At 46.5% G+C, this 23259-nt stretch overlaps 1 protein-coding gene across 1 annotated transcript in view; it reads right to left on the bottom strand.

Annotated features, from left to right (window-relative positions):
- Nucleotides 1-225: 225 nt before the first annotated feature.
- The window catches only part of LOC129840305 (protein diaphanous homolog 3-like), a gene marked incomplete in the record, with an annotated part of 449243 nt that continues 426209 nt past the window's right edge, over nt 226-23259 (bottom strand). Inside the window, 3 exon segments of the mRNA XM_055908106.1 lie at nt 226-242; nt 781-895; nt 16181-16498. Coding sequence (XP_055764081.1) covers nt 226-242; nt 781-895; nt 16181-16498 — 450 coding nt within the window.

Raw genomic sequence — 23259 nt, 5'->3', positions numbered from 1 at the left:
GTGTGTGTGTGTGTCTGTGTCTGTGTCTGTGTGTGTGTGTGTGTGTGCGTGCGTGCGTGCGTGCGTGTGCGTGTGTGTCCCTGTGCTGCATGGAGGAGTGGTGACAGGTAGATAATGGCTGAATGAATAATTCAAAATGGTGTCCTCTACGGCACGGTGAGACGGTGAGCCAGCTAGCGGACTACATCACTACACGACCGGAGGAGTAAAACATGGAGCAGCTCTTCAATTAATCAGGAGATCTGGAGTAATAGACAACAACAGAGGAGGAGGAGGAAGTCTCCTGCTGTTTCTGTCTGGTTGGTTAACCTTATTAAAGAGCCACGATGATACTGGGGCACTTCCTGGATCATGATAGTTAGAGAGAAAGAGAGAGACACACAGAGAGAGAGAGAGAGAGACACAGAGAGAGAGAGAGAGAGAGAGAGACACACAGAGAGAGAGAGACACACAGAGAGAGAGAGAGAGAGAGACAGAGAGAGAGAGAGAGAGACAGAGAGTGAGAGAGACAGAGAGAGACACAGAGACACAGAGAGACAGACAAAGAGAGACAGAGACAGAGACAGAGAGAGACAGAGAGAGACACAGAGACACAGACAAAGAGAGACAGAGAGTGAGAGAGACACAGAGACACAGAGAGACAGACAAAGAGAGACAGAGAGTGAGAGAGACACAGAGACACAGAGAGACAGACAAAGAGAGACAGAGAGTGAGAGAGACAGAGAGAGACACAGAGACACAGAGAGAGACAGAGACAATAACAGCAGTAGTTAGCCTGACCTGGTCTGTATGAGCCAAAGGTGTGCGCCAGTCTGTTGAGGAGGTCAGGGTTGTCATAGCGATCCTCGTTAGCCACCACCCAGAAACAGCTCTCGGACATCTCCTGGGGGCGGATCTACAGACAGACACACCAATAGAAGGCAGGTGGACCAGCGGGTTAATATACGAACACATAAACACGGACACAAAGCCACAAAGTAGTACTGAGCTCATATGAATCTCATAGTCACTCCCCCTATACACAGCATACCACCACAGCAGCGCCTCAGTCTACAGCTGATAGAAGGACCAAAGGCCTCCAACACCAAACACACATCTGAGTAACGAGGGGTCTCGGATAGGAGGACAGACCGTGACGGGGGGAATACGACCGACGACGCGGGACCACTACAATTACAAGAGCCATGGATAGACTCCCCGCCATCACACACACACACACACACACACACACACACACACACACAGAGAGACACACACACACACACACACACACCCTCTCTTCCTATCTTGGAGTCGGGCCACACCAGGTCAAGGGGGTGTCAAAACATCAAAGGAAGAGACTAGCCAATAAGCTAGCTGTATGCCGCTCCCATCCCTCTCCTACGTCTTCCCTGACATATCTCTGAGGACTGTTCTAGCTGTATGTCTCTCCCATCCCTCTCCTACGTCTTCCCTGACATATCTCTGAGGACTGTTCTAGCTGTATGCCGCTCCCATCCCTCTCCTACGTCTTCCCTGACATATCTCTGAGGACTGTTCTAGCTACCAGGACTGTTCTAGCTGTATGCCGCTCCCATCCCTCTCCTACGTCTTCCCTGACATATCTCTGAGGACTGTTCTAGCTGTATGCCGCTCCCATCCCTCTCCTACGTCTTCCCTGACATATCTCTGAGGACTGTTCTAGCTGTATGCCTCTCCCATCCCTCTCCTACGTCTTCCCTGACATATCTCTGAGGACTGTTCTAGCTGTATGCCTCTCCCATCCCTCTCCTACGTCTTCCCTGACATATCTCTGAGGACTGTTCTAGCTGTATGCCTCTCCCATCCCTCTCCTACGTCTTCCCTGACACTTCTCTGAGGACTGTTCTAGCTGTATGCCTCTCCCATCCCTCTCCTACGTCTTCCCTGACACTTCTCTGAGGACTGTTCTAGCTGTATGCCGCTCCCATCCCTCTCCTACGTCTTCCCTGACACTTCTCTGAGGACTGTTCTAGCTGTATGCCTCTCCCATCCCTCTCCTACGTCTTCCCTGACACATCTCTGAGGACTGTTCTAGCTGTATGCCTCTCCCATCCCTCTCCTACGTCTTCCCTGACACTTCTCTGAGGACTGTTCTAGCTGTATGCCTCTCCCATCCCTCTCCTACGTCTTCCCTGACACATCTCTGAGGACTGTTCTAGCTGTATGCCTCTCCCATCCCTCTCCTACGTCTTCCCTGACACTTCTCTGAGGACTGTTCTAGCTGTATGCCTCTCCCATCCCTCTCCTACGTCTTCCCTGACATATCTCTGAGGACTGTTCTAGCTGTATGCCTCTCCCATCCCTCTCCTACGTCTTCCCTGACATATCTCTGAGGACTGTTCTAGCTGTATGCCGCTCCCATCCCTCTCCTACGTCTTCCCTGACATATCTCTGAGGACTGTTCTAGCTGTATGCCGCTCCCATCCCTCTCCTACGTCTTCCCTGACACTTCTCTGAGGACTGTTCTAGCTGTATGCCGCTCCCATCCCTCTCCTACGTCTTCCCTGACACTTCTCTGAGGACTGTTCTAGCTACCAGGACTGTTCTAGCTGTATGCCGCTCCCATCCCTCTCCTACGTCTTCCCTGACACTTCTCTGAGGACTGTTCTAGCTACCAGGACTGTTCTAGCTGTATGCCGCTCCCATCCCTCTCCTACGTCTTCCCTGACACTTCTCTGAGGACTGTTCTAGCTGTATGCCTCTCCCATCCCTCTCCTACGTCTTCCCTGACATATCTCTGAGGACTGTTCTAGCTACCAGGACTGTTCTAGCTGTATGCCGCTCCCATCCCTCTCCTACGTCTTCCCTGACATATCTCTGAGGACTGTTCTAGCTGTATGCCTCTCCCATCCCTCTCCTACGTCTTCCCTGACATATCTCTGAGGACTGTTCTAGCTGTATGCCTCTCCCATCCCTCTCCTACGTCTTCCCTGACACTTCTCTGAGGACTGTTCTAGCTGTATGCCGCTCCCATCCCTCTCCTACGTCTTCCCTGACACTTCTCTGAGGACTGTTCTAGCTACCAGGACTGTTCTAGCTGTATGCCTCTCCCATCCCTCTCCTACGTCTTCCCTGACACTTCTCTGAGGACTGTTCTAGCTGTATGCCGCTCCCATCCCTCTCCTACGTCTTCCCTGACACTTCTCTGAGGACTGTTCTAGCTGTATGCCGCTCCCATCCCTCTCCTACGTCTTCCCTGACATATCTCTGAGGACTGTTCTAGCTGTATGCCGCTCCCATCCCTCTCCTACGTCTTCCCTGACATATCTCTGAGGACTGTTCTAGCTGTATGCCTCTCCCATCCCTCTCCTACGTCTTCCCTGACACTTCTCTGAGGACTGTTCTAGCTGTATGCCGCTCCCATCCCTCTCCTACGTCTTCCCTGACACTTCTCTGAGGACTGTTCTAGCTACCAGGACTGTTCTAGCTGTATGCCGCTCCCATCCCTCTCCTACGTCTTCCCTGACACTTCTCTGAGGACTGTTCTAGCTGTATGCCGCTCCCATCCCTCTCCTACGTCTTCCCTGACATATCTCTGAGGACTGTTCTAGCTGTATGCCTCTCCCATCCCTCTCCTACGTCTTCCCTGACATATCTCTGAGGACTGTTCTAGCTGTATGCCGCTCCCATCCCTCTCCTACGTCTTCCCTGACATATCTCTGAGGACTGTTCTAGCTGTATGCCTCTCCCATCCCTCTCCTACGTCTTCCCTGACACTTCTCTGAGGACTGTTCTAGCTGTATGCCGCTCCCATCCCTCTCCTACGTCTTCACTGACACTTCTCTGAGGACTGTTCTAGCTACCAGGACTGTTCTAGCTGTATGCCGCTCCCATCCCTCTCCTACGTCTTCCCTGACACTTCTCTGAGGACTGTTCTAGCTGTATGCCGCTCCCATCCCTCTCCTACGTCTTCCCTGACATATCTCTGAGGACTGTTCTAGCTGTATGCCTCTCCCATCCCTCTCCTACGTCTTCCCTGACATATCTCTGAGGACTGTTCTAGCTGTATGCCGCTCCCATCCCTCTCCTACGTCTTCCCTGACATATCTCTGAGGACTGTTCTAGCTGTATGCCTCTCCCATCCCTCTCCTACGTCTTCCCTGACACTTCTCTGAGGACTGTTCTAGCTGTATGCCGCTCCCATCCCTCTCCTACGTCTTCCCTGACACTTCTCTGAGGACTGTTCTAGCTGTATGCCTCTCCCATCCCTCTCCTACGTCTTCCCTGACACTTCTCTGAGGACTGTTCTAGCTGTATGCCTCTCCCATCCCTCTCCTACGTCTTCCCTGACACTTCTCTGAGGACTGTTCTAGCTGTATGCCTCTCCCATCCCTCTCCTACGTCTTCCCTGACACTTCTCTGAGGACTGTTCTAGCTGTATGCCTCTCCCATCCCTCTCCTACGTCTTCCCTGACATATCTCTGAGGACTGTTCTAGCTGTATGCCGCTCCCATCCCTCTCCTACGTCTTCCCTGACATATCTCTGAGGACTGTTCTAGCTGTATGCCGCTCCCATCCCTCTCCTACGTCTTCCCTGACACTTCTCTGAGGACTGTTCTAGCTGTATGCCTCTCCCATCCCTCTCCTACGTCTTCCCTGACACTTCTCTGAGGACTGTTCTAGCTGTATGCCTCTCCCATCCCTCTCCTACGTCTTCCCTGACACTTCTCTGAGGACTGTTCTAGCTGTATGCCGCTCCCATCCCTCTCCTACGTCTTCCCTGACACTTCTCTGAGGACTGTTCTAGCTGTATGCCGCTCCCATCCCTCTCCTACGTCTTCCCTGACACTTCTCTGAGGACTGTTCTAGCTGTATGCCTCTCCCATCCCTCTCCTACGTCTTCCCTGACACTTCTCTGAGGACTGTTCTAGCTGTATGCCTCTCCCATCCCTCTCCTACGTCTTCCCTGACACTTCTCTGAGGACTGTTCTAGCTGTATGCCGCTCCCATCCCTCTCCTACGTCTTCCCTGACACTTCTCTGAGGACTGTTCTAGCTGTATGCCGCTCCCATCCCTCTCCTACGTCTTCCCTGACATATCTCTGAGGACTGTTCTAGCTGTATGCCGCTCCCATCCCTCTCCTACGTCTTCCCTGACATATCTCTGAGGACTGTTCTAGCTGTATGCCGCTCCCATCCCTCTCCTACGTCTTCCCTGACATATCTCTGAGGACTGTTCTAGCTGTATGCCGCTCCCATCCCTCTCCTACGTCTTCCCTGACATATCTCTGAGGACTGTTCTAGCTGTATGCCGCTCCCATCCCTCTCCTACGTCTTCCCTGACATATCTCTGAGGACTGGTCTAGCTGTATGCCGCTCCCATCCCTCTCCTACGTCTTCCCTGACACTTCTCTGGGGACTGTTCTAGCTGTATGCCGCTCCCATCCCTCTCCTACGTCTTCCCTGACACTTCTCTGAGGACTGTTCTAGCTGTATGCCGCTCCCATCCCTCTCCTACGTCTTCCCTGACATATCTCTGAGGGCTGTTATAGCTGTATGCCGCTCCCATCCCTCTCCTACGTCTTCCCTGACACTTCTCTGAGGACTGTTCTAGCTGTATGCCTCTCCCATCCCTCTCCTACGTCTTCCCTGACATATCTCTGAGGACTGTTCTAGCTGTATGCCGCTCCCATCCCTCTCCTACGTCTTCCCTGACATATCTCTGAGGACTGTTCTAGCTGTATGCCTCTCCCATCCCTCTCCTACGTCTTCCCTGACATATCTCTGAGGACTGTTCTAGCTGTATGCCGCTCCCATCCCTCTCCTACGTCTTCCCTGACACTTCTCTGAGGACTGTTCTAGCTGTATGCCTCTCCCATCCCTCTCCTACGTCTTCCCTGACACTTCTCTGAGGACTGTTCTAGCTGTATGCCTCTCCCATCCCTCTCCTACGTCTTCCCTGACACTTCTCTGAGGACTGTTCTAGCTGTATGCCGCTCCCATCCCTCTCCTACGTCTTCCCTGACACTTCTCTGAGGACTGTTCTAGCTGTATGCCGCTCCCATCCCTCTCCTACGTCTTCCCTGACACTTCTCTGAGGACTGTTCTAGCTGTATGCCGCTCCCATCCCTCTCCTACGTCTTCCCTGACACTTCTCTGAGGACTGTTCTAGCTGTATGCCGCTCCCATCCCTCTCCTACGTCTTCCCTGACACTTCTCTGAGGACTGTTCTAGCTGTATGCCGCTCCCATCCCTCTCCTACGTCTTCCCTGACACTTCTCTGCGGACTGTTCTAGCTGTATGCCTCTCCCATCCCTCTCCTACGTCTTCCCTGACACTTCTCTGAGGACTGTTCTAGCTGTATGCCTCTCCCATCCCTCTCCTACGTCTTCCCTGACACTTCTCTGAGGACTGTTCTAGCTGTATGCCGCTCCCATCCCTCTCTTACGTCTTCCCTGACACTTCTCTGAGGACTGTTCTAGCTGTATGCCGCTCCCATCCCTCTCCTACGTCTTCCCTGACACTTCTCTGAGGACTGTTCTAGCTGTATGCCTCTCCCATCCCTCTCCTACGTCTTCCCTGACACTTCTCTGAGGACTGTTCTAGCTGTATGCCGCTCCCATCCCTCTCCTACGTCTTCCCTGACACTTCTCTGAGGACTGTTCTAGCTGTATGCCTCTCCCATCCCTCTCCTACGTCTTCCCTGACACTTCTCTGAGGACTGTTCTAGCTGTATGCCGCTCCCATCCCTCTCCTACGTCTTCCCTGACACTTCTCTGAGGACTGTTCTAGCTGTATGCCGCTCCCATCCCTCTCCTACGTCTTCCCTGACACTTCTCTGAGGACTGTTCTAGCTGTATGCCGCTCCCATCCCTCTCCTACGTCTTCCCTGACACTTCTCTGAGGACTGTTCTAGCTGTATGCCGCTCCCATCCCTCTCCTACGTCTTCCCTGACATATCTCTGAGGACTGTTCTAGCTGTATGCCGCTCCCATCCCTCTCCTACGTCTTCCCTGACATATCTCTGAGGACTGTTCTAGCTGTATGCCGCTCCCATCCCTCTCCTACGTCTTCCCTGACACTTCTCTGAGGACTGTTCTAGCTGTATGCCGCTCCCATCCCTCTCCTACGTCTTCCCTGACATATCTCTGAGGACTGTTCTAGCTGTATGCCGCTCCCATCCCTCTCCTACGTCTTCCCTGACATATCTCTGAGGACTGTTCTAGCTGTATGCCGCTCCCATCCCTCTCCTACGTCTTCCCTGACATATCTCTGAGGACTGTTCTAGCTGTATGCCGCTCCCATCCCTCTCCTACGTCTTCCCTGACACTTCTCTGAGGACTGTTCTAGCTGTATGCCGCTCCCATCCCTCTCCTACGTCTTCCCTGACACTTCTCTGAGGACTGTTCTAGCTACCAGGACTGTTCTAGCTGGTCCTGAAAGAGATAGCGGATGGTGGTTTACCAGGACTGTTCTAGCTGGTCCTGATAGAGATAGTGGTTTACCAGGACTGTTCTAGCTGGTCCTGAAAGAGATAGCGGTTTACCAAGACTGTTCTAGCTGGTCCTGAAAGAGATAGCGGTTTACCAGGACTGTTCTAGCTGGTCCTTAAAGAGATAGTGGCTGATGGTTTACCAGGACTGTTCTAGCTGGTCCTGAAAGAGATAGTGGTTTACCAGGACTGTTCTAGCTGGTCCTCAAAGAGATAGTGGCTGATGGTTTACCAGGACTGTTCTAGCTGGTCCTGAAAGAGATAGTGGCTGGTGGTTTAGCAGGACTGTTCTAGCTGGTCCTGAAAGAGATAGTGGTTTACCAGGACTGTTCTAGCTGGTCCTCAAAGAGATAGCGGCTGGTGGTTTACCAGGACTGTTCTAGCTGGTCCTGAAAGAGATAGTGGTTTACCAGGACTGTTCTATCTGGTCCTGAAAGAGATAGTGGTTTAGCAGGACTGTTCTAGCTGGTCCTGAAAGAGATAACGGCTGGTGGTTTACCAGGACTGTTCTAGCTGGTCCTGAAAGAGATAGCGGTTTACCAGGACTGTTCTAGCTGGTCCTGAAAGAGATAGCTGCCAGTGGTTTACCAGGACTGTTCTAGCTGGTCCTCAAAGAGATAGCGGCTGGTGGTTTACCAGGACTGTTCTAGCTGGTCCTGAAAGAGATAGTGGTTTACCAGGACTGTTCTAGCTGGTCCTGAAAGAGATAGCGGCTGGTGGTTTACCAGGACTGTTCTAGCTGGTCCTGAAAGAGATAGCGGTTTACCAGGACTGTTCTAGCTGGTCCTGAAAGAGATAGTGGTTTACCAGGACTGTTCTAACTGGTCCTGAAAGAGATAGCGGTTTACCAGGACTGTTCTAGCTGGTCCTGAAAGAGATAGTGGTTTACCAGGACTGTTCTAGCTGGTCCTGAAAGAGATAGCTGCCAGTGGTTTACCAGGACTGTTCTAGCTGGTCCTCAAAGAGATAGTGGTTTACCAGGACTGTTCTAGCTGGTCCTGAAAGAGATAGCGGTTTACCAGGACTGTTCTAGCTGGTCCTGAAAGAGATAGCGGCTGGTGGTTTACCAGGACTGTTCTAGCTGTTCCTGAAAGAGATAGTGGTTTACCAGGACTGTTCTAGCTGGTCCTGAAAGAGATATCGGCTGGTGGTTTACCAGGACTGTTCTAGCTGGTCCTGAAAGAGATAGCGGTTTACCAGGACTGTTCTAGCTGGTCCTGAAAGAGATAGTGGTTTACCAGGACTGTTCTAGCTGGTCCTGAAAGAGATAGTGGTTTACCAGGACTGTTCTAGCTGGTCCTGAAAGAGATAGTGGTTTACCAGGACTGTTCTAGCTGGTCCTGAAAGAGATAGCGGTTTACCAGGACTGTTCTAGCTGGTCCTGAAAGAGATAGCGGCTGGTGGTTTACCAGGACTGTTCTAGCTGGTCCTGAAAGAGATAGCGGTTTACCAGGACTGTTCTAGCTGGTCCTGAAAGAGATAGTGGTTTACCAGGACTGTTCTAGCTGGTCCTGAAAGAGATAGTGGTTTACCAGGACTGGTCTAGCTGGTCCTGAAAGAGATAGTGGTTTACCAGGACTGTTCTAGCTGGTCCTGAAAGAGATAGCGGCCGGTGGTTTACCAGGACTGTTCTAGCTGGTCCTGAAAGAGATAGTGGTTTACCAGGACTGTTCTAGCTGGTCCTGAAAGAGATAGTGGCTGGTGGTTTACCAGGACTGTTCTAGCTGGTCCTCAAAGAGATAGCGGCCGGTGGTTTACCAGGACTGTTCTAGCTGGTCCTGAAAGAGATAGCGGCTGGTGGTTTACCAGGACTGTTCTAGCTGGTCCTGAAAGAGATAGCGGTTTACCAGGACTGTTCTAGCTGGTCCTGAAAGAGATAGTGGTTTACCAGGACTGTCCTAGCTGGTCCTCAAAGAGATAGTGGATGGTGGTTTACCAGGACTGTTCTAGCTGGTCCTGAAAGAGATAGTGGTTTACCAGGACTGTTCTAGCTGGTCCTGAAAGAGATAGTGGCTGGTGGTTTACCAGGACTGTTCTAGCTGGTCCTGAAAGAGATAGTGGTTTACCAGGACTGTTCTAACTGGTCCTGAAAGAGATAGTGGCTGGTGGTTTACCAGGACTGTTCTAACTGGTCCTGAAAGAGATAGCGGTTTACCAGGACTGTTCTAGCTGGTCCTGAAAGAGATAGTGGCTGGTGGTTTACCAGGACTGTTCTAGCTGGTCCTTGGTTAGAAGTCGAGTTTAAGTTCAGTCTTAAGACATGATAAGGATAACTGTTCACTACCAAAGCGTAACGCCGGTATGCTCCCGTGGTGAGTTAGTAAGTACTGATTCAGACTTGAGAAAGAGAGACTGCTGGCCGCAGTAGGAGAGGAGTGATCCACTTCCTGAGGCTCTGCAGACTGAGAGGACAGGTAAAGGTTGAGGGGTTGATGGAAACGGCAGCTTCCGACTATTATAGCAAACAGACCCACACACACACACACACCCACACACACCAACATACACACACTACCTACACACCCACACACACACAGACACACACACACCCCCACACACACACAAAACACACCCACATGCAAGCACACACACACACACACACACGCAAAACACACACACACACACCCCAACATACACACACTACCTACACACCCACAGGCAGGCAGGCAAACACACACACACAAACACCTCAACATACACACACTACCTACCTACCTACCCACCCACAGGCAGGCAAGCACACACACACACACAGGCAAGCACACACACACACACGCTACTAACCCACCCACCGGCAGGCAGGCAAACACACGCACGCAAAACACACACACACACACACACCCACCCACCCACCCACAAGCAAAACACACACACACACTCTACCTACACACCCACCCACCCACAGGCAAGCACACCCCCACACTGCAGCCTCCGTCCCGTCTAGCAGGACAACAGACACTGAGCACCCCCACCCTGCAGCCTCCGTCCCGTCTAGCAGGACTACAGACACTGAGCACAGCCCCACCCTGCAGCCTCCGTCCCGTCTAGCTGGACAACAGACACTGAGCACAGTGTACCTGTTGAGATGAATCCCTTGAGGAACAGCAGGGATCGATGGCTGGATCCCCGGGAGAACCAACGCTGGGTCTGTCACCACGGGTGAGTTAGGAAACATGTAATCTATATCAGCTGGTATAACAGTAACACCACGGGTGAGTAAGACTCCAGGTTTAGGAAACATTTAATCTATATATCAGCTGGTTTAACAGTAACACCATGGGTGAGTTAGGAAACATTTAATCTATACCAGCTGGTTTAACAGTAACACCATGGGTGAGTTAGACTCCAGGTTTAGGAAACATTTAATCTATACCAGCTGGTTTAACAGTAACACCATGGGTGAGTTAGGAAACATTTAATCTATACCAGCTGGTTTAACAGTAACACCATGGGTGAGTTAGGAAACATTTAATCTATACCAGCTGGTTTAACAGTAACACCATGGGTGAGTTAGACTCCAGGTTTAGGAAACATTTAATCTATATCAGCTGGTATAACAGTAACACCATGGGTGAGTAAGACTCCAGGTTTAGGAAACATTTAATCTATACCAGCTGGTTTAACAGTAACACCATGGGTGAGTTAGGAAACATTTAATCTATACCAGCTGGTTTAACAGTAACACCATGGGTGAGTAAGACTCCAGGTTTAGGAAACATTTAATCTATACCAGCTGGTTTAACAGTAACACCATGGGTGAGTTAGGAAACATTTAATCTATACCAGCTGGTTTAACAGTAACACCATGGGTGAGTAAGACTCCAGGTTTAGGAAACATTTAATCTATATATCAGCTGGTTTAACAGTAACACCATGGGTGAGTTAGGAAACATTTAATCTATACCAGCTGGTTTAACAGTAACACCATGGGTGAGTTAGACTCCAGGTTTAGGAAACATTTAATCTATACCAGCTGGTTTAACAGTAACACCATGGGTGAGTTAGACTCCAGGTTTAGGAAACATTTAATCTATATATCAGCTGGTTTAACAGTAACACCATGGGTGAGTTAGGAAACAGTTAATCTATATATCAGCTGGTTTAACACTAACACCATGGGTGAGTTAGACTCCAGGTTTAGGAAACATTTAATCTATATATTAGCTGGTTTAACAGTAACACCATGGGTGAGTTAGGAAACATTTCATCTATATATCAGCTGGTTTAACACTAACACCATGGGTGAGTTAGACTCCAGGTTTAGGAAACATTTAATCTATATATTAGCTGGTTTAACAGTAACACCATGGGTGAGTTAGGAAACATTTAATCTATATATCAGCTGGTTTAACACTAACACCATGGGTGAGTTAGACTCCAGGTTTAGGAAACATTTAATCTATATATTAGCTGGTTTAACAGTAACACCATGGGTGAGTTAGGAAACATTTAATCTATATATCAGCTGGTTTAACAGTAACACCATGGGTGAGTTAGACTCCAGGTTTAGGAAACATTTAATCTATATATTAGCTGGTTTAACAGTAACACCATGGGTGAGTTAGGAAACATTTAATCTATATATCAGCTGGTTTAACAGTAACACCATGGGTGAGTTAGACTCCAGGTTTAGGAAACATTTAATCTATATACCAGCTGGTTTAACAGTAACACCACGGGTGAGTTAGGAAACATTTAATCTATATATCAGCTGGTTTAACAGTAACACCATGGGTGAGTTAGGAAACATTTAATCTATATACCAGCTGGTTTAACAGTAACACCATGGGTGAGGTAGACTCCAGGTTTAGGAAACATTTAATCTATATATTAGCTGGTTTAACAGTAACACCATGGGTGAGTTAGGCTCCAGGTTTAGGAAACATTTACTATATATATTAGCTGGTTTAACAGTAACACCATGGGTGAGTTAGACTCCAGGTTTAGGAAACATTTAATCTATATATCAGCTGGTTTAACAGTAACACCATGGGTGAGTTAGGAAACATTTAATCTATATATTAGCTGGTTTAACAGTAACACCATGGGTGAGTTAGGCTCCAGGTTTAGGAAACATTTACTATATATATTAGCTGGTTTAACAGTAACACCATGGGTGAGTTAGACTCCAGGTTTAGGAAACATTTAATCTATATATTAGCTGGTTTAACAGTAACACCATGGGTGAGTTAGGAAACATTTAATCTATATACCAGCTGGTTTAACAGTAACACCATGGGTGAGTTAGGAAACATTTAATCTATATTAGCTGGTCTAACAGTAACACCATGGGTGAGTTAGACTCCAGGTTTAGGAAACATATAATCTATATATTAGCTAGTTTAACAGTAACACCATGGGTGAGTTAGACTCCAGGTTTAGGAAACATTTAATCTATATATTAGCTGGTTTAACACTAACACCATGGGTGAGTTAGACTCCAGGTTTAGGAAACATTTAATCTATATATTAGCTGGTTTAACAGTAACACCATGGGTGAGTTAGGAAACATTTAATCTATATATCAGCTGGTTTAACAGTAACACCATGGGTGAGTTAGGAAACATTTAATCTATATATCAGCTGGTTTAACAGTAACACCATGGGTGAGTTAGGAAACATTTAATCTATATATCAGCTGGTTTAACAGTAACACCATGGGTGAGTTAGACTCCAGGTTTAGGAAACATTTAATCTATATATTAGCTAGTTTAACAGTAACACCATGGGTGAGTTAGGAAACATTTAATCTATATATCAGCTGGTTTAACAGTAACACCATGGGTGAGTTAGGTTCCAGGTTTAGGAAACATTTAATCTATATATCAGCTGGTTTAACAGTAACACCATGGGTGAGTTAGGAAACATTTAATCTATATATCAGATGGTTTAACAATAACACCATGGGTGAGTTAGGAAACAGTTAATCTATATATTAGCTGACTAACACCATTATATTACAGCTACTTGAAGGTGGGTCACTGATCTAGAGGGAAAAGCTGAGACGGCATGCTTAAAAGTAACTTGTTTTGTTAAAGTCCAACTTTCTTCTCTGACATTTATAACTTATATTTTTAAATATATATATATATATATTTATAAATGGCAACAACAAGCAACAGTACAGATGTTTCCAGGGCTAGCGTTTCCGTGCCAACAGCTATTTAAAACCCCGGGCTCCTCCCTCTCCTCTCTGATAGGACCAGAAGCCTCAGATGGACTTCCCTCTCCTCTCTGATAGGACCAGAAGCCTCAGACGGACTTGGCTGAGCACAGAGACCAGATGTTGTTTCGTCTCGATGATATTACTTCACGCTATTACAATTAATATTTTATCATCTCACTTCCTGTTTTTGATAAAGGTTCATGCAGCTGTTTAACAAGCCGGACCAGATGTCGGATCTGATGAGGGAGGAAGCGCTGGCGTAAGGATACGTCCCAACCGGCACCCAACTACCTATATATATATATATATTAAAATGGGCAGAGGACTACTTTTTGAACCTTGGTAAAATAGTGCACTACACAGTGAATAGGGTGTGATTAGGTGACGCATGCATTTTGTGTTGTGATCAGCTTGTAACAGGTTTCAACAAGACACAGAGGAGACCCCTTGTGTTGGTGTACAGCTGTACAGGACGACACACACACACACACACGTTTAATAGGCATGAATCTATCCCCCCCAAAAACCCTCTACACTGATAGGATTTTAAAGTTTAGAGACGATGCCTCTAAAACTCAGCAGAGACTTTCTAGTGTGATCAGCAGGCGGGCCTCTTGAGTAGCACTTCTCTCACACACACACACACACACACACACACATACATACACACACACACACCTCAAAACAAGCCTTGTTCACAGCCACATGCTGTGTTTTCAGACACACACCAAGTTTAGCAATATCTGTTAGTAACAGAAGGCCAGGCAGTGTGTGAGGGGGGGGGGGGGGGGGGGGGCTAGGGTAATGGACCAGGTGTGTGTGTGTGTAAGTATGTGAGTGAGTGAGTGAGTGAGTGAGTGAGTGAGTGAGTGAGTGAGTGAGTGAGTGAGTGAGTGAGTGAGTGAGTGGGTGTGAGTGAGTGAGTGAGTGAGTGAGTGGGTGTGAGTGAGTGAGTATGTGAGTGAGTGTGTATGTGAGTGAGTGAGTGTGTATGTGAGTGAGTGAGTGAGTGTGTATGTGAGTGAGTGAGTGAGTATGTGAGTGAGTGTGTATGTGAGTGAGTGAATGTGTATGTGAGTGAGTGAGTGAGTGAGTGAGTGAGTGAGTTTGTATGTGAGTGAGTGAGTATGTGAGTGAGTGAGTGAGTGAGTGAGTGAGTATGGGAGTGATTGAGTATGTGAGTGAATGAATGTGAGTGAGTGTGTATGTGAGTGACTGAGTCAGTATGTGAGTATGTGAGTGAGTGTGTATGTGAGTGAGTGAGGGAATATGTGAGTGAGTGAGTGTGAGTGAATGTGTATGTGAGTGAGTGAGTGAGTGAGTGAGTGAGTGAATGAGTGTGTATGTGAGTGAGTGAGTGAGTGAGTGAGTGAGTGAGTGAGTGAGTGAGTGAGTGAGTGAGTATGTGAGTGAGTGAGTGAGTATGTGAGTATGTGAGTGAGTATGTGAGTATGTGAGTGATTGAGTATGTGAGTGAGTGTGTATGTGAGTGACTGAGTGAGTGAGTCAGTATGTGAGTATGTGAATGAGTGTGTATGTGAGTGAATGAGTGAGTGAATATGTGAGTGAGTGAGAGAGTGAGTGAGAGAGTGAGTGAGAGTATGTGAGTGAGTATGTGAGTGAGTGTGTATGTGAGTGAGTGAATGTGTATGTGAGTGAGTGAGTGAGTGAGTGTGTGAGTGTGTGAGTGTGTATGTGAGTGAGTGAGTGAGTGAGTGAGTGAGTGAGTATGTGAGTGAGTGAGTATGTGAGTGAGTGAGTGAGTATGTGAGTATGTGAGTGAATGAATGTGAGTGAGTGTGTATGTGAGTGACTGAGTCAGTATGTGAGTATGTGAGTAAGTGTGAGTGAGTGTGTATGTGAGTGAGTGAATATGTGAGTGAGTGAGTGTGAGTGAATGTGTATGTGAGTGAGTGTGTATGTGAGTGAGTGGGTGAGTGAGTGAGTGAGTATGTGAGTGAGTGAGTGAGTATGTGAGTATGTGAGTGAGTGAGTATGTGAGTGATTGAGTATGTGAGTGAGTGAATGTGAGTGAGTGTGTATGTGAGTGACTGAGTGAGTGAGTCAGTATGTGAGTATGTGAGTGAGTGTGTATGTGAGTGAGTGTGTGAGTGAATATGTGAGTGAGTGAGTGTATGTGTATGTGAGTGAGTGAGAGAGTGAGTGAGAGAGTGAGTGAGAGTCTGTGAGTGAGTATGTGAGTGAGTGTGTATGTGAGTGAGTGAGTGAATGTGTATGTGAGTGAGAGTGTATGTGAGTGAGTGAGTGTGTATGTGAGTGAGTGAGTGTGTATGTGAGTGAGTGAGTGAGTGAGTATGTGAGTATGTGAGTGAGTGAATGTGAGTGAGTGTGTATGTGAGTGAGTGAGTCAATATGTGAGTGAGTAAGTGTGAGTGAGTGTGTATGTGAGTGAGTGAGTGAATATGTGAGTGAATGTGTATGTGAGTGAGTGAGTGTGAGTGAATGTGTATGTGAGTGAGTGAGTGAGTGAATGTGTATGTGAGTGAGTGAGTGAGTGAGTGAGTGAGTGAGTGAGCGAGCGAGTGAGAGTGAGTGACTCACCTTGGACCAGTTGAGTCGCTTCATGGAAGTCTCGAGCTTGAACTCCTTCTTGGGCCGGAGTCCGAAAGGCAAGGTGTTGTGGGTAGGAGAGCCCAGCCCACAGAACCCCGGGGGAGGAGGAGGGGGAGGAGGACAACCGAACGGGGGAGGCACTCCTTGTGGGGGAGGTGGGCCGCAGCCTGGGAGGGGGGGAGGAGGAGGGGGGGGAGGGAGGGACGGGAAGGCGGAGGGGAAGCCAGCCTGGGGTGGGTGGGCTGCGGAGGGGAAGCCAGCCTGGGGTGGGTGGGCTGCGGACAGGGACACTGGTACGGCTCCAAACTGAGGAGGAAAACATCATCAACAAGATTAGTTTTTAATCAACTAAAAATATATATTTTTCAAACAATCTCTTACCTACATTTGCCATTTAAAGTTTTCCGTTTAACTCAGTGACCAATATATTTAAGCAATAAGGCCTGAGGAGGTGTGGTATATGGTCAATATACCACGGCTAAGGGCTGTTCTTAGGCACGATGCAACGCCGAGTGCCTGGATAAAGCCCTTAGCCGCGGTATATTGGCCATATATCACAAACCTCTGCCTTATTGCTATTATAACCTGGTTACCAATGTAATTAGAGAAGTAAAAATACATGTTTTGTCATACCCGTGGTAAACGGTCTGATATACCACGCCTTTCAGCCAATCAGCATTCAGGGCTGGAACCACCCAGTTTATACTGTATTTACCTTGTTCCTTTGCACCCCAGTATCTCTACATTCATCTCCTGTACATCTATCACCCCAGTATCTCTACATTCATCTCCTGTACATCTATCACCCCAGTATCTCTACATTCATCTCCTGTACATCATTCACCCCAGTATCTCTACATTCATCTCCTGTACATCATTCACCCCAGTATCTCTACTTTAATCTCCTGTACATCTATAACCCCAGTATCTCTACATTCATCTCCTGTACATCTATCACCCCAGTATCTCTACATTCATCTCCTGTACATCTATCACCCCAGTATCTCTACATTCATCTCCTGTACATCTATCACCCCAGTATCTCTACATTCATCTCCTGTACATCTATCACCCCAGTATCTCTACATTCATCTCCTGTACATCTATCACCCCAGTATCTCTACATTCATCTCCTGTACATCTATCACCCCAGTATCTCTACATTCATCTCCTGTACATCTATCACCCCAGTATCTCTACATTCATCTCATGTACCTATATCACCCCAGTATCTCTACATCTATCACTCCAGTATCTCTACATTCATCTCCTGTACATCTATCACTCCAGTGTTTAATTCCTATAATTGTAATTATTTCACCACTATGGGGTCTATTTATTGCCTTACCTCCCTTATCTCACCTCATTTGCTCACATTGTATATAGACTTATTTTATTGTATTATTGACTGTATGTTTGTTTATTCCATGTGTAACTCTGTGTTGTTGTTTATGTGTAACTCTGTGTTGTTGTTTATGTGTAACTCTGTGTTGTTGTTTATGTGTAACTCTGTGTTGTTGTTGATGTGTAACTCTGTGGTGTTGTTGATGTGTAACTCTGTGGTGTTGTTGATGTGTAACTCTGTGTTGTTGTTTACGTGTAACTCTGTGTTGTTGTTTGTGTGTAACTCTGTGTTGTTGTTTATGTGTAACTCTGTGTTGTTGTTTATGTGTAACTCTGTGGTGTTGTTTATGTGTAACTCTGTGTTGTTGTTTGTGTGTAACTCTGTGTTGTTGTTTGTGTGTAACTCTGTGTTGTTGTTTATGTGTAACTCTGTGTTGTTGTTTATGTGTAACTCTGTGTTGTTGTTTATGTGTAACTCTGTGTTGTTGTTTGTGTGTAACTCTGTGTTGTTGTTTGTGTGTAACTCTGTGTTGTTGTTTATGTGTAACTCTGTGTTGTTGTTTATGTGTAACTCTGTGTTGTTGTTTATGTGTAACTCTGTGTTGTTGTTTATGTGTAACTCTGTGTTGTTGTTTATGTGTAACTCTGTGTTGTTGTTTATGTGTAACTCTGTGTTGTTGTTTGTGTGTAACTGTGTTGTTGTTTATGTGTAACTCTGTGTTGTTGTTTATGTGTAACTCTGTGTTGTTGTTTATGTGTAACTCTGTGTTGTTGTTTGTGTGTAACTCTGTGTTGTTGTTTATGTGTAACTCTGTGTTGTTGTTTATGTGTAACTCTGTGTTGTTGTTTATGTGTAACTCTGTGTTGTTGTTTATGTGTAACTCTGCGTTGTTGTTTATGTGTAAGTCTGCGTTGTTGTTTACGTGTAACTCTGTGTTGTTGTTTGTGTGTAACTGTGTTGTTGTTTATGTGTAACTCTGTGTTGTTGTTTATGTGTAACTCTGTGTTGTTGTTTATGTGTAACTCTGTGTTGTTGTTTATGTGTAACTCTGTGTTGTTGTTTATGTGTAACTCTGTGTTGTTGTTTATGTGTAACTCTGTGTTGTTGTTTATGTGTAACTCTGTGTTGTTGTTTATGTGTAACTCTGTGTTGTTGTTTGTGTGTAACTCTGTGTTGTTGTTTATGTGTAACTCTGTGTTGTTGTTTATGTGTAACTCTGTGTTGTTGTTTGTGTGTAACTGTGTTGTTGTTTATGTGTAACTCTGTGTTGTTGTTTATGTGTAACTCTGTGTTGTTGTTTATGTGTAACTCTGTGTTGTTGTTTGTGTGTAACTGTGTTGTTGTTTATGTGTAACTCTGTGTTGTTGTTTATGTGTAACTCTGTGTTGTTGTTGATGTGTAACTCTGTGTTGTTGTTTGTGTAACTGTGTTGTTGTTTATGTGTAACTCTGTGTTGTTGTTTACGTGTAACTCTGTGTTGTTGTTTATGTGTAACTCTGTGTTGTTGTTTATGTGTAACTCTGTGTTGTTGTTTATGTGTAACTCTGTGTTGTTGTTTATGTGTAACTCTGTGTTGTTGTTTATGTGTAACTCTGTGTTGTTGTTTATGTGTAACTCTGTGTTGTTGTTTATGTGTAACTCTGTGTTGTTGTTTATGTGTAAGTCTGCGTTGTTGTTTACGTGTAACTCTGTGTTGTTGTTTATGTGTAACTCTGTGTTGTTGTTTATGTGTAACTCTGTGTTGTTGTTTATGTGTAACTCTGTGTTGTTGTTTATGTGTAACTCTGTGTTGTTGTTTATGTGTAACTCTGTGTTGTTGTTTGTGTGTAACTGTGTTGTTGTTTATGTGTAACTCTGTGTTGTTGTTTATGTGTAACTCTGTGTTGTTGTTTATGTGTAACTCTGTGTTGTTGTTTGTGTGTAACTGTGTTGTTGTTTATGTGTAACTCTGTGTTGTTGTTTATGTGTAACTCTGTGTTGTTGTTTATGTGTAACTCTGTGTTGTTGTTTGTGTGTAACTGTGTTGTTGTTTATGTGTAACTCTGTGTTGTTGTTTATGTGTAACTCTGTGTTGTTGTTGATGTGTAACTCTGTGTTGTTGTTTGTGTAACTGTGTTGTTGTTTATGTGTAACTCTGTGTTGTTGTTTACGTGTAACTCTGTGTTGTTGTTTATGTGTAACTCTGTGTTGTTGTTTATGTGTAACTCTGTGTTGTTGTTTATGTGTAACTCTGTGTTGTTGTTTATGTGTAACTCTGTGTTGTTGTTTATGTGTAACTCTGTGTTGTTGTTTATGTGTAACTATGTGTTGTTGTTTATGTGTAACTATGTGTTGTTGTTTATGTGTAACTCTGTGTTGTTGTTTATGTGTAACTCTGTGTTGTTGTTTACGTGTAACTCTGTGTTGTTGTTTATGTGTAACTCTGTGTTGTTGTTTATGTGTAACTCTGTGTTGTTGTTTATGTGTAACTCTGTGTTGTTGTTTATGTGTAACTCTGTGTTGTTGTTTATGTGTAACTCTGTGTTGTTGTTTATGTGTAACTCTGTGTTGTTGTTTATGTGTAACTCTGTGTTGTTGTTTATGTGTAACTCTGTTGTTGTTTGTGTCAAACTGCTTTGCTTTATCTTGACCAGGTCTCAGTTGTAAATGAGAACTTGTTCTCAACTGGCCTACCCGGTTAAATAAAGGTGAAATAAACAATAAATAAATAAATAAATATGACAGGACGAAACAGGATTGAAGCCGATGTAAAACAGGTCTGATAAGTGACTGCTTCGTGTCTAAGCGACGCTGAAAACAATCCATCTAATCAATACTGGATGTTGAGATGAGAATAAATGCTTCCTATAGAAAACACTCTGTCAATTGATCAGGATATCGACAATCGCCTTGAGATCCTACACTTGATTGATCAGCCTCTCAGCTGGAAACAGTGAAGAGAAAGTGGTGACAACACAAGAGCTGTGTGTGTGTGTGTGTGTGTGTGTGTGTGTGTGTGTGTGTGTGTGTGTGTGTGTGTGTGTGTGTGTGTGTGTGTGTGTGTGTGTGTGTGTGTGTGTGTGTGTGTGTGTGTGTGTGTGTGTGTGTGTGTGTGTGTGTGTGTGTGTGTGTGTGTGTGTGTGTGTGTGTGTGTGTGTGTGTGTGGTAAAGGCTTTGTTGTGTGGACTGTGGAGTGACCCTCTCCACCACCATAACCTAACAACTGGGTTAACCTGGAAATGCTCAGAGACAGAGAGAGACAGAGACAGAGAGAGACAGAGACAGAGAGAGACAGAGACAGACAGAAAGACAGAGAGAGACAGAGAGAGAGAGAGAGACAGAGAGAGAGAGACAGAGAGAGACAGAGAGAGACAGAGAGAGACAGAGACAGAGACAGAGAGAGACAGAGAGAGACAGAGAGAGACAGAGAGAGACAGAGAGAGACAGAGAGAGACAGAGAGAGACAGAGACAGAGACAGAGACAGAGACAGAGAGAGACAGAGAGAGACAGAGACAGAGACAGAGACACTTCTGTGAATGTAATGTTAACTGTTCATTTTTTATTGTTTATTTCACTTTTGTATATTATCTACAACCCTTGTTTTGGCAACGTTAACATGTGTTTCCCGTGACAATAAATCCCCTTGAATTGAACTGAGAGAGGCCGCTCAGGAACACTCACTGTCGGAGCTAGAAACACAAGCATTTCACTACACACGCAATAACATCTGCTAAATATGTGTATGTGACCAATACAATTCGATTTGACAAGCAACTCCAGTGTATATTTGGCCTTGTGTTTTAGGTTATTGTCCTGCTGAAAGGTGAGTTAATCTCCCAGTGTCTGGTGGAAAGCAGACTGAACCAGGTTTTCCTCGAGGAGTTTCCCTGTGGCTTAGGAGAAGAGGGAGAGAGGAAGGAGTAGAGGGAGAGAGAGAGGAGTTTCCCTGTGGCTTAGGAGAAGAGGGAGAGTGGAAGGAGTAGAGAGGGAGAGAGAGAGGAGTTTCCCTGTGGCTTAGGAGAAGAGGGAGAGAGGAAGGAGTAGAGGGAGAGAGAGAGGAGTTTCCCTGTGGCTTAGGAGAAGAGGGAGAGGGAGAGAGGAAGGAGTAGAGGGAGAGAGAGAGGAGTTTCCCTGTGGCTTAGGAGAAGAGGGAGAGAGGAAGGAGTAGAGGGAGAGAGAGAGGAGTTTCCCTGTGGCTTAGGAGAAGAGGGAGAGGGAGAGAGGAGTTTCCCTGTGGCTTAGGAGAAGAGGGAGAGAGGAAGGAGTAGAGGGAGAGAGAGAGGAGTTTCCCTGTGGCTTAGGAGAAGAGGGAGAGAGGAAGGAGTAGAGGGAGAGAGAGAGGAGTTTCCCTGTGGCTTAGGAGAAGAGGGAGAGAGGAAGGAGTAGAGGGAGAGAGAGAGGAGTTGTCCTGTGGCTTAGGAGAAGAGGGAGAGAGGAAGGAGTAGAGGGAGAGAGAGAGGAGTTGTCCTGTGGCTTAGGAGAAGAGGGAGAGAGGAAGGAGTAGAGGGAGAGAGAGAGGAGTTTCCCTGTGGCTTAGGAGAAGAGGGAGAGTGGAAGGAGTAGAGGGAGAGAGAGAGGAGTTTCCCTGTGGCTTAGGAGAAGAGGGAGAAAGGAAGGAGTAGAGGGAGAGAGAGAGGAGTTTCCCTGTGGCTTAGGAGAAGAGGGAGAGGGAGAGAGGAGTTTCCCTGTGGCTTAGGAGAAGAGGGAGAGAGGAAGGAGTAGAGGGAGAGAGAGAGGAGTTTCCCTGTGGCTTAGGAGAAGAGGGAGAGAGGAAGGAGTAGAGGGAGAGAGAGAGGAGTTTCCCTGTGGCTTAGGAGAAGAGGGAGAGAGGAAGGAGTAGAGGGAGAGAGAGAGGAGTTGTCCTGTGGCTTAGGAGAAGAGGGAGAGAGGAAGGAGTAGAGGGAGAGAGAGAGGAGTTTCCCTGTGGCTTAGGAGAAGAGGGAGAGGGAGAGAGGAAGGAGTAGAGGGAGAGAGAGAGAGGAGTTTCCCTGTGGCTTAGGAGAAGAGGGAGAGAGGAAGGAGTAGAGGGAGAGAGAGAGAGGAGTTTCCCTGTGGCTTAGGAGAAGAGGGAGAGGGAGAGAGGAAGGAGTAGAGGGAGAGAGAGAGGAGTTTCCCTGTGGCTTAGGAGAAGAGGGAGAGAGGAAGGAGTAGAGGGAGAGAGAGAGGAGTTTCCCTGTGGCTTAGGAGAAGAGGGAGAGGGAGAGAGGAGTTTCCCTGTGGCTTAGGGGAAGAGGGAGAGGGAGAGAGGAAGGAGTAGAGGGAGAGAGAGAGGAGTTGTCCTGTGGCTTAGGAGAAGAGGGAGAAAGGAAGGAGTAGAGGGAGAGAGAGAGGAGTTGTCCTGTGGCTTAGGAGAAGAGGGAGAGAGGAAGGAGGGAGAGAGAGAGGATTTTGCCTGTGCTTAGTGCTATTCTGTTTCTTTTTATCCTAAAACACTCCCTAGTCCTGGCCGACGACAAGCATACCCATAACACGACGCAGCCACCGCCATGCTTAAAAATATGAAGAGTGGTACTCAGTGATGTTGTGTTGGATTTGTCAAAAACCTTACGCTTTTGTATTCAGGACAGAAAGTTAATTTCTTTGCCACATTTATTGCAGTTCTACTTTCACAGATGAAAGCAGCTTCAGGATGTTTTGGTATATTTTTACTCTGTACAGACTTCCTTGTTTTCACTCTGTCATTTAGGTTCGCATCGTGGGGTAACTACAGTGTTGTTGATCTCCTATCACTGCAACGGTTTT

The sequence above is a fragment of the Salvelinus fontinalis genome, chromosome 41, assembly GCF_029448725.1.
Source record: "Salvelinus fontinalis isolate EN_2023a chromosome 41, ASM2944872v1, whole genome shotgun sequence".
Classification (NCBI taxonomy): Eukaryota; Metazoa; Chordata; class Actinopteri; order Salmoniformes; family Salmonidae; genus Salvelinus; species Salvelinus fontinalis.
The sequence above is the reverse complement of the archived record's forward strand: the minus strand, read 5'-3'. Positions and strand labels throughout refer to the sequence as shown.